The sequence below is a fragment of the Rhagoletis zephyria genome, unplaced genomic scaffold (assembly GCF_001687245.7).
Source record: "Rhagoletis zephyria isolate East Lansing unplaced genomic scaffold, Rhagoletis_zephyria_1.1 Rzeph_scaffold_01482, whole genome shotgun sequence".
NCBI lineage: Eukaryota > Metazoa > Arthropoda > Insecta > Diptera > Tephritidae > Rhagoletis > Rhagoletis zephyria.
The window spans coordinates 1-11808 of record NW_016158566.1 but is presented as its reverse complement, the minus strand read 5'-3'; the positions used below and the strand labels follow the sequence as shown (position 1 = coordinate 11808).

Below are 11808 nucleotides of genomic sequence, written 5' to 3'. Positions count from 1 at the left end.
AAAGTGGAAACTGGTGATTTAGTGCATTTTTGACGTGGTAATTGCTCATAGAAAACAACGAAATTTAACAAAAGTTTTTTGTTCATAACTTTTAAATGGTTAATAATATTATCTCACCCCCTCCGGAATGTTATTAGGGGGGCCGAAACGCGTCGTTTGGTACCCCTCCCGACTTTTCCGCACCTTTTTTAGGGGTTGTTACCCCACCCTAGAGAATTACCTTAAGTTTTTGTGTTTCAATTCTTTTTATACGAACGTCTGCTTCATGATTATGGGTATGTTTATGCAGAAAACAAAGCCTAAAAATATGTGCTACTCAAGTATGACTAAAATAAATAAATTTGTATACATTTTATTTCTAGTTATGGGGTACATATTTTTAGGCTTCGTTTTCTGCATAAAAATCCGCAGTCTATTCATGATATTAATGCAAACGAGTTAAATGATTTGACTGGTTAAATTTACCAACAACAAATGCATGCGATTTATCTTGTTTATAAACACGTTTTGTTCATTTAACTGGTTCAAGCCCATTTAACATGGTGTTATTATAGTATTATATCTTTTACATGAATTTGACATTTCACAAATTTGTATTTCTTTCATTCAATACCCACATCAAGCACAGGGGTCTAAAACAAAGAAGGAACCAAATAAAACTTATTTTACTTTGCAGCTTTCTTAGGACCAGTTTTTCGGGGGAACGGTAGTGGTTTAAACTCAGATTAGTCAATCAAATGTCAACCAGCTGTTCAATTTAAACGCAGTTTACTTGATCTAAGTTTAAACTGGCACTGAAAAACTGGCCCTTATACCATGTTCTGACCGACATAGAAAACATGTTTTCGTTGCTAAAACTAGTTTTCGACCTAAAACTAGCTTTCGACCTAAAACAATTGTTTTCGTCCATGTAAAATCTGTCAAACGAAAACCAGTTTTCGATGAGAACTACTTGAAAACTCACGTTGCACTCGTTCCAATCGGTGTCTTCACTAGTTTTTTCGATTATTTATCGAAGTCGAAGTCATATTTTATCATTTTTAATACGCCATTTCGGATTTATTGTTAATTGGCTGGCCAAAGTAAAATAATAATGAAAGTAAGAGGTTGCTAATGAAAAGAAAATGTGGGAAAAGCATTTTGGTTTTGTTTTTGTGTAGCAAAACTGCAATGCGAGGATGTAAGAAATGTCAACGAAAATACTAACAGCCGGTGTGAACAGCCTTCAGCCCACAATTCCAAAACTCGTTTTCAAAGTGTTTTCGTTGTCGGTCAGAACATGGTATTAATGGAAATAAATACTTAAATTCTAAAGAAAAGTCGCTAATTCCGCTCAGGTGCTGTTCTCCAGTTTAATTTTTAGCCTAGCTCTTAAGATCCTATCAGACGTGACAATGCAATATATTTCGAAAAGGCTATCAAATTGCAAAGTTTCAGAAAGCAGTTGCGTGAGCAGTCACACCTTGCATGTAAAGTGTCTTTCGGAAGAGATTTTTTATTTCCCGAAAGGCGAATTGCAGATTGCTAGCGAAGCACGAAATCGATTTGCGCTCTCTGAATTGCAGTCACATCTTGCAACTTTTATTTCTGAAACTGATTTCCGAAATGTGACAGCAAGGTCTTCTGGTTGTTCATACATCGAAATAAAATGTGTCTTTCTCAATTTGACAGCGAATTGCGTGGAATATTGGAAGTATTGCCACGTCTGACACGTTCTTTATGTGTACAATTTCTGATTTACACCACACAATTTGATTTTATGGATATTTTTTAAATAATATGAACATTATTAAAATTTTTTGTCGTTTGTTTTTTTTTCAGAACAACCATACGCTGGTGATGTATGTATGGAATATTTTTAAATGCTAGATATCACATTTTGTTTTTACCACCTTCGCAATAACACCCTCACGTTTTGGTTCTTTATGTAGTTATGATACGCATGTGCATGTGTATGCATTCAAACGTACTCATTAAGTACATTGTATGTATAGTAGTTTCATATTATATTATTTGTAGTTAGAAATACTTAATAAACTTGTTCGTTTCTGCGTTGTTACTTACATACGACGTTTCTGCCCACTATTTAGGTTGACTTTGGCTGTGTGTACATAACACAAACTTACATTCACAGAGGACGATAAGAAAATTACTAACTTGAAGTGTCCATTTTAAATGCGTTAATTTTATCCTTCAGCTGTTGGCATAGAGTTAGACCAACGGTAAACAACACAAGCACGTCATTGAGCCAACCCACAGAGCACTCAGCCTGTGTGGCCTCCATTTTCATAATGCCCTGCACGTTTAACAATTGATAAATCGCTATTATGAGTTTATGGCATTGTAAAAAGAAAGATATTGCTTGATCTTCTGGAAGATTAGGTGTGAGCGATTTCTGGAATATATATATATATAAAATTACTGGCTATTAAATTTGTATTCATATTTATGTTTATAGCATAATTCTACATATATTCGGCTCACCATATTTCGCCCTTTCATAAGTTCGTCGATTGCTTTCTTCTTTGGTATTATGAGACTAGTGCGACCTCGCTGAAGAGCACCTATCAATTCACCTATGATTTGCAGCACCTCCTCACGAGATCTGGGGAAATATTTAATGAAAAATCATAGAATAATAAGCATTACCGTGCTAGGCATCTAAACAAAAATAGCATAACATTTTATTTAATTAAATTTACATGATGCAATTTGGTTTTTGTTATTTAATGGCCTTATAACAAATATAATCAACAGTTTTTATTGAGCTTGAGGCCGTTTTTAATGAAAAACGTGTGAGCTTCTGTCGTAACTACAGGAGGGCCGCCAACTATATATGTAGCTATGACGGGCCGTACAGGGTATAAAAGTGTGGCAAAAACTGCCGAATAAAAAAATATAAGTGCCAAATAGGTGCCATTATTTTTAATCGAAAGGAGATTACTTCTTTCTATCCAATTTAGCAATAAGTAAGAACGTCATTTCTTAAACAAAATCGCAATACCAAAATAAATTGTGTTGTATAAAAACATTAGAAACTAAAAAGTTTGTGCGAAATTGAAAAGTTAGGTGGTATTTGAAGTAAAAAAAATGGCACAGTTTGAGCCAGGTTGGCAGTCCTGCCTGCAAATGACCGGCACTTTCGTCGCCGCTACCCCGCCCTTGCGAAACCGAGTTGTATAGTACTTTACAATTATTTTCTCCAGTGTTTGAAAGATCTCAACTGTGTTGGCGTAAGCAATCGTCGAAGTTCGTTAAGAAAACATGGTGTTTTCACCACATAACACAGTGATTTTTGATACCCATAATTTAAAAAATTTGTATATTCACATGATGTGATGCAGTGGTTCTTCTTTCGAGCCCAGTTTCCGACCAACATCAAAAAATAAAAAACAAACAAGTTCTTTCTAGTAGCGGTCACCCCTAGGCAGGCTATGGCATACCTCCGAATGTATTCTGCCATTAAAAACAGCTTTTCATAAAAATACAAACCACGTTCGGAGTCGGCGTAAAACTTAAGGTGAAGACATCAGGGCGCACGCCAAAAATCGGAGAAGAAGCTCTGCCAAGCACGAACGTATTGTGTAAACGCTAATCTATTATTATATTCATAAGAATCAGGCTCACAGAGGTTTTTGAGGTCGCTGAATTTGAATCTGAAGTCAAAATAACAAAAAAAAAACAAATGGCCGATCCAATAAGGGCTAGCCCAGCGCTTGCCCACATCCCGAAGTGGAGCAAAGGGCTCGGGTTATATTTATCTCGAAGATAGGAAAAGAGAGACTACTCTCTCGCCAAGTCCTTCAGACCGATAAGTCTAACCTCCTTTCTGCTAACAGTACTCTGTACCTTCATCGACAGCTCTCACGTTGGTGTTGTGGTTGTGCAGGAAAGTGTCCGCAAATGCATAGCTATGCTACTTAACAAAAGTATGTATAGCTGAAACGGACATCGGGTATAGCGTGGTACAGCTACAAACTACAAAAGGTTGCCCGCAGAGAGGAGTTTTATCCCCTCTCTGGAGCTTAGTTATGGACGCACTCTTAAGAGATTTTCACTGACATTGGCATCCGCTGAATAAAACCACAAAATCGATATTTTTGTATAATGGGCACGAAATGGGGACCACATATAAAATGCGGCCGCTGATATGTAAACCAAAAAAAAAAATTTTTTTAATTATCTCAACTATGTAGTTCATATTGAAAATACACCATTTGTGCTATAGTTAATGTTCTATTGCGGACCGAGCATCCTGGAGCACAGGAAACCCCTACACCAAACCCGGAGCTGAAGTTTGGTACACTGACGGATCAAAACTTGAAGATGGAAAAACTGGAGCTGGTATATTGGGGCCGAATTTTAAAAGATCGATACCAATGGGCAGCTACCCCACCATTTTTCAAGCAGAGATTCATGCGATCGATATCTGTGGCAGAGAATGCCTCAGAAGAGGCACATCCTCTAAAAACATCTGCATTATGTCGGACAGTCAGGCTGCCTTGCTAGCACTGAGGTCCCACATAATAACATCCAAACTAGTGTACGACTGCCTCAACACCCTAAACGGTCTTGGAAGCAAGAACACAGTATTACTGGGCTGGGTGCCGGGGCACGAGGGCCATGACGGCAATGAACAGGCGGACCGCCTAGCAAAACACGGAGCTACCACACTATTCTATGGCCCGGAACCCTTCTGCGGGCTCACCAAAGCCCACTTAAGGGAGGTCATAAACAAGTGGGTCGACAAAAAATTCGAAAGGCACTGGAATGAATGTCCGGGGCAAAGACAAGCTAAGCGGTTCATCTGTCCATCACAAGAAGCTTCAAAAAAGCTCATAAATCTAGGCAGGGAGGACCTTCGAACTCTCACTGGGTACTACACGGGACATTGTTCCCTGCGTTATCACCTCAGTAAAATGAATCTTTCAGACACGAGCGTCTGTCGCTTCTGTGAGATGGACGAAGAAACGCCAGAACACATCCTTTGTGAATGTGTTGCTCTCGCTAGACGCAGACTCGCTCACCTAGGCGGTACAACACTTAATCCATTCGAAATATGGAACAAAAAGCCCACCGAAGTGCTAGCTTATATTAAAAGCCTTCATATATAGGGTAAAAGGCCACGCACAATAGACCACCTTAGAGGTCGCAGTGCTCAAGGCTCATAATAATAATAATAATAATATAGTTAATGTTCTAGTAAAGGACGAGAATAATTCTCATGAGGAAACACTTCGCTGTCATTGTCATAGTCTACGATGTGAGTAAATATCCATTCTCATAAAAGCGAGTGCCTATACTCACGAGAATTATTCTCATCGTACACAAGGACGTCTATTCTGAGTGCCGACTGGTAGTGGATAAACGACTATTATTCGATTATCGCTTTTCCATGGTATTGTGATCGTCGTTGTCTCGTTCAATAAGTCAGTGTGAATAAATTATAATATATAATAATATATATATGTTATAATATATATATATTATAATAACTATATATATATTATAAATTATATCACCCTTCTACAAATAAACGGTTGAAGAAGGATGAGCGACTAAAAACTATTCATAGTCGCTTATTCAACGAGAAGTCCACATTCACAATACCATGGAAAAGCGATAATCGAATGATAGTCGTTTATCTGATACTAGTCGACACTCGCAATAGGGGTATTATATTATTTATATGTACATATATACATATATTTTAAACGGCCTTATTTTAATGGTGAGGAGATCGGTTTAAAAACAGCATAACTATATGTAGAAGGAATGGGAAATTGCATTTAGGTGGCAATTTTGATTTATAAGGTGCTTAATGATTATTACTATACGTTCTTTATATGAATGTGTTGCTCAGTTTTGTACTTACTTGAAAGCATAACTACCTCCAACGTTATCAATATGAGTAATGGCTTGTTGTAGATGATTTGCTGCATCTTGTACTTGTTGCAATTTCCACGGTGCATCAGGCGTGATGGAGGTACGTTGTACTTGGCTTGAAGCGCGTTTAAGCTTGTAACTAATGTCCTAAAAGTATAGGATTTAAGTTACATATTTAACTTCAAATTTTTGTAATAACTACAGCTTGGGTGATGCTATCGCCGGTGAGAGTAACGGAACACTTAAGCTGATCCTGCGCTGCCATCAACACAAACTTTTCAGTTCGCTTACCCTCATTGTCATGAAAGCATGGCACCGGAAATCGACGTGCACATTCCTAAAAGAAATGTAAAGCAAATGCATGTACATATGTAGATATGTAATAATTCAAGCTTGAAAATAATGCATACCACTAATATTTCGCGCAGCTTCCTAAATATTGCGTGAACTTCATCTCGCATAACCCATTCAAATTCGATTTGCTGCAAGTGAATTAAAAATATAAATAAATGATTCCGTAAAAGCAAGCCGAATTTGTTTTTAAATACAGTAGGATCATGCTAGGATTTATTATATGTATGTACGTATATACATATGGGTGGCAAATGTCTTTAATCCTTGTCTAGTCCTTACTAAACGTTCACGAGGGACTCATTGCGATTTAGCAGGGATTAGACAAGGATTACATACATGTGCCACTGAAGTAGTAAGGTTTTTTAGTTTTGAGTTTTGTAGTTATTGCAGAGGTCCATGGATATGCACTATTGAGTTAAATACCATTCCACCGGTGGACATGGTTAACTTTGATACAATACCAATTAGGGCACACTAATTTACACATTAACAAAAAGGCACTAAATGAAATACATATATGGACGCTACTAATACACTTCTTGAATTATTTTCTTCAGTCCTTGTATAGCGTTTTATTTTACTTTATTGATTATTTTTCCTACAATGCGAAAATTGTTCCATTAACCAANAAGAGTCAAATGAGTTAGTTGAATGAGCTGACTCCTTAAAGTGAGTTGGAGTCATTGAGTCAACTCCTATAAATTTGCTGAGTTACCCACCCTTAGTATAGGTGACGTTTGGCCATTGTTGCCAGAACNATATATATATATTATAAATTATATCACCCTTCTACAAATAAACGGTTGAAGAAGGATGAGCGACTAAAAACTATTCATAGTCGCTTATTCAACGAGAAGTCCACATTCACAATACCATGGAAAAGCGATAATCGAATGATAGTCGTTTATCTGATACTAGTCGACACTCGCAATAGGGGTATTATATTATTTATATGTACATATATACATATATTTTAAACGGCCTTATTTTAATGGTGAGGAGATCGGTTTAAAAACAGCATAACTATATGTAGAAGGAATGGGAAATTGCATTTAGGTGGCAATTTTGATTTATAAGGTGCTTAATGATTATTACTATACGTTCTTTATATGAATGTGTTGCTCAGTTTTGTACTTACTTGAAAGCATAACTACCTCCAACGTTATCAATATGAGTAATGGCTTGTTGTAGATGATTTGCTGCATCTTGTACTTGTTGCAATTTCCACGGTGCATCAGGCGTGATGGAGGTACGTTGTACTTGGCTTGAAGCGCGTTTAAGCTTGTAACTAATGTCCTAAAAGTATAGGATTTAAGTTACATATTTAACTTCAAATTTTTGTAATAACTACAGCTTGGGTGATGCTATCGCCGGTGAGAGTAACGGAACACTTAAGCTGATCCTGCGCTGCCATCAACACAAACTTTTCAGTTCGCTTACCCTCATTGTCATGAAAGCATGGCACCGGAAATCGACGTGCACATTCCTAAAAGAAATGTAAAGCAAATGCATGTACATATGTAGATATGTAATAATTCAAGCTTGAAAATAATGCATACCACTAATATTTCGCGCAGCTTCCTAAATATTGCGTGAACTTCATCTCGCATAACCCATTCAAATTCGATTTGCTGCAAGTGAATTAAAAATATAAATAAATGATTCCGTAAAAGCAAGCCGAATTTGTTTTTAAATACAGTAGGATCATGCTAGGATTTATTATATGTATGTACGTATATACATATGGGTGGCAAATGTCTTTAATCCTTGTCTAGTCCTTACTAAACGTTCACGAGGGACTCATTGCGATTTAGCAGGGATTAGACAAGGATTACATACATGTGCCACTGAAGTAGTAAGGTTTTTTAGTTTTGAGTTTTGTAGTTATTGCAGAGGTCCATGGATATGCACTATTGAGTTAAATACCATTCCACCGGTGGACATGGTTAACTTTGATACAATACCAATTAGGGCACACTAATTTACACATTAACAAAAAGGCACTAAATGAAATACATATATGGACGCTACTAATACACTTCTTGAATTATTTTCTTCAGTCCTTGTATAGCGTTTTATTTTACTTTATTGATTATTTTTCCTACAATGCGAAAATTGTTCCATTAACCAAGTATGTACAACTTCGTTAGGCACACATATTATTAGCTATGCTCGTTAGCATATTTGTTGGTCATTGTACTTACGAATATTTCATATGAAATCATTAAAAAAAATTTAATATAATTTTTAATTATTAACTTACGAGATTTTTAATTTCTTCGACTTCGGTGTCTTCCATTGTTTATGTATAGGTGACGTTTGGCCATTGTTGCCAGAAAAATATTACCAAATCCCTCAAAAACAAATGCAGAATCCCCAAAATCCGTACAAATAACTCGGAATTTTCTTATTACAGATNTATTAACTTACGAGATTTTTAATTTCTTCGACTTCGGTGTCTTCCATTGTATATGTANAATGCAGTTGGGCTCCAAATCTCAAAAAAAAAAAGATATATATATTGGTATCGATAGAGATGATTGAGCTGAGTATAACGGTATACTTCTTTTTTTGGCAAACAACAAGAACAAAAAATATCAAAGGTAAAAGTTCAAAATAAGCAATTTTTGAGATCCATATTTCTTAAAAACGAATGGATGGATCTTGAAAATTTTGATCTCATATAATAGGAAATTTGATTCCCTTTAATTTGGTTTCTACGTTCTTTGATATAACTGTTTTTAATTGGGAAACTTATATGAACCTGAAGAAACTTTGGTAAAAGTGCACTTTAGCGAAGGTAGGTCAAAATGGACGGAAAAAATTGGAGAGGGGTATCAATCGACGCGTCTTAACGCCAATAATAACAATCCGAGACAGGAAATTAAGATTTTTAATTAATTGAAAAGTTATTTGCAAAAAACACTTTCCGCACTATGTTTCGATGAATTTCACACAAATGAAAGGAAGAAGTGAACTTAATTTAACACGTATTTATTAGTTTTTATACATTTGTGATGTTTTAAGTGTACACTTTCGCGAAATTCTGTATTTAATAGCAATATTCCAATGATGAAAATCCGCACAACAATCTTGGGTAGTTAATATAAATAACATGGAGAAAAACTAGTGTTGCCCTCTATTAAAAATAAAATGGAACTAAATTGCAGCTGCCACTCTATTAAAAATGTTTTTGTGCATCGAACACCTTTCTGCGTAGGCGACCTTCGGCCGCGCTTAGGGATTATAACCCTCAGGCAGTAGAATTCTCCTTTCTGTGTTCCAAAGAAGGGGGCTGAACACCTTTTGCAGAGAACACCTTTCTGCGTAGGCGGAAAGTGCAAGTGTTTTTTGCAAATAACTTTTCAATGAATTAAAAATCTAAATTTCCTGTCTCGGATTGTTATTACTGGCGTTAAGACGCGTCGATTGATACCACTCTCGAACTTTTTCCGTCCAACGAAGAGAACGGAGAAAACCGCGAAATTGTTGAACGCATGAAAAATCATTTTTATTATGCAAATTCTTCTATAAATCATGCCGTTGTGTTAAATTATTCTTTATCTTTTGTGTACACACGTTGTCACAAGTGAAAATGAAGAAAGTTGCAGTAAAAAGCCACCACCAAATTGTAAACAACGAAGAAATGTAAACAAACTCAACTTTTCAACTTTTCCTAAATGCGATTCTAACGGGCTAGTCTCCGGCCCGCGTGATCTTGTCTTTTTGGTTCATGGTACAAGCTCGAGTATTTATAGGAATCACAAATGTCAATGCAATACACAGGGTTGTAGAGCTTCATTAAATACAGAGTTGCAAAACAACGTAAAATTGAATTACAGGGTTGTTACATGAAATGCATATACAGAGTTGCATTACAAAATATAAATACATGTTTACACAAATAAACTATTAATGAAAGAGGGCCGCTTCAGTCTCCCCCTAGGAAGCTGAAGTCGTCCCGATGAAGCATCCTATGTGGTCTTTCGGGGTCGTCCTCTATGCCGTATTATGTTAATGGGACCTTCGTATTCGTCACTGGAATTACGATATGGTACTAGTGAAGATGCATGATATGTGCCCAAAGGATGTTGCAGGTTGTCCTCGTGAGTAATCACGTAGGAAGTACAACCCTGTCTACCGATGATAACGTAAGGCCCGTCTCGTCGTGGTGCGAATTTGGACGTTACACCCTTGGTGGTATTGCTTAGGACATGTGTGGTGACCAGAACCTTAGAGCCATTTTCCAAATCTTCCTGATCACGCCGTCGTAGGTTAGAAGCACGCTTGTTAGCATCTTGCTGCTTCTGTTCACATTCACGAGCAGCTTGGAACACTTCAGTGAGCGTGGCTAAGTATGGTGTGATTTCGGCAACAAAGTTCTCCGACTGAATGATTGACCTTAAATCATGCTGGACATCGTCTATAGCTCTTGGTTCACGCCCGAATGCAAGAAACGCTGCAGAATACCCAGTGTTTTGACAGCGAGTGGTATTCATAGCGAATCGTATGGCTGGGAGCTTTTCTGCCCAAGTGCGATGCTGCTTACCGACCAATATCGCCAACTGCGCCTTCATGTCTCGATTCTTTCCCTCCACCGGATTCGCCTGGGGATGATATACCGGTGTGAACACCTGACTTATTTCAAGGCAGAATGCAACATTCTGGATCACTGCGGATACAAACTGCACTCCATTGTCGCTGATAATTCGTCTTGGGACTCCGTATCGCAGGAATACCTCATCTATCAGAGTTTTCGCACAATTTTCCGCAGTAGCCTCCATTAACGCGAAGAGCTCCACCCATCGACTTGCTACGTCCTCAACAATATATATCCACTGCATCCCATTGGCATCTGGTGGCAGTGGCCCAAACAGATCGATGACTAAGCTGACCTTCACGTATATCCTTGGCTCCTCGTCGCGTTTGCTTCATGCAACCAGTCGTCAATTCGCGGCAGCGGGTACCGATCTGGTTTGGTTATAGCATTCAGCTCTCTATAGTCGACGCAAATCCGTATGCCGCCTGACTTCTTTGGTACTATTACTACGGGAGCTGCCCATGGTGATTCGCATTCCACGATAACTCCAGTATTGAGCATTTTATCGAGCTCTGACTTCAACAGATCTTTACGTTGTGGTGATAGGCGGTATGGCGGCAAGGCAATTGGAGGATGCCCGCCCGTGTCGATGTGATGTGTAGCATACGGTTTGCAGACGTCGGCTCTTTAAAGAAGTCAGCATGCGTGAGTAGCAATGCTTCAAGTTCCATCTTCTGTTTCATCGTCAGCTCGTAACCAGCTCACTGTGGTGACAAACTTACTTCGAAGGAGTACAGTGGGAAGAAATTTTCATCACAAAATTTCTCGTAATCGGTATTGCTGGATTTGGTTCGCATTGGGGGTCCAAACAACCGAGAAGACTTCTCGGGTGTCCTTTCGCCAACCGAAGGGTCTATTTTTCCTGGAGGCTATTAGCAACGCTGGCGAAATTCGGAACAAATCGGCGGTAGTAGGTGCATAGCCCAAGAAAACAAATTCTTCTATAAATCATGCCGTTGTGTTAAATT

General features: G+C 37.9%; 2 protein-coding genes across 2 annotated transcripts; both read right to left on the bottom strand.

Annotated features, from left to right (window-relative positions):
• Positions 1–1252: 1252 nt before the first annotated feature.
• Positions 1253–8563, bottom strand: LOC108364164 (protein rogdi-like). The gene is made up of 6 exons (XM_017617753.1): positions 8504–8563; positions 7800–7871; positions 7592–7726; positions 7379–7536; positions 2485–2605; positions 1253–2395 (listed from the first exon to the last, which is right to left on the bottom strand). Exons 1-6 carry the CDS (start codon positions 8537–8539, stop codon positions 2153–2155), a joined length of 765 nt encoding a protein of 254 aa, XP_017473242.1. The 5' UTR covers positions 8540–8563; the 3' UTR covers positions 1253–2152.
• A 1651-nt stretch (positions 8564–10214) lies between these two features.
• LOC108364166 (uncharacterized) lies at positions 10215–11024 on the bottom strand. Its single transcript, XM_017617755.1, has one exon. It carries the CDS (start codon positions 11022–11024, stop codon positions 10215–10217), a length of 810 nt encoding a protein of 269 aa, XP_017473244.1.
• Between the last annotated feature and the right edge of the window lie 784 nt (positions 11025–11808).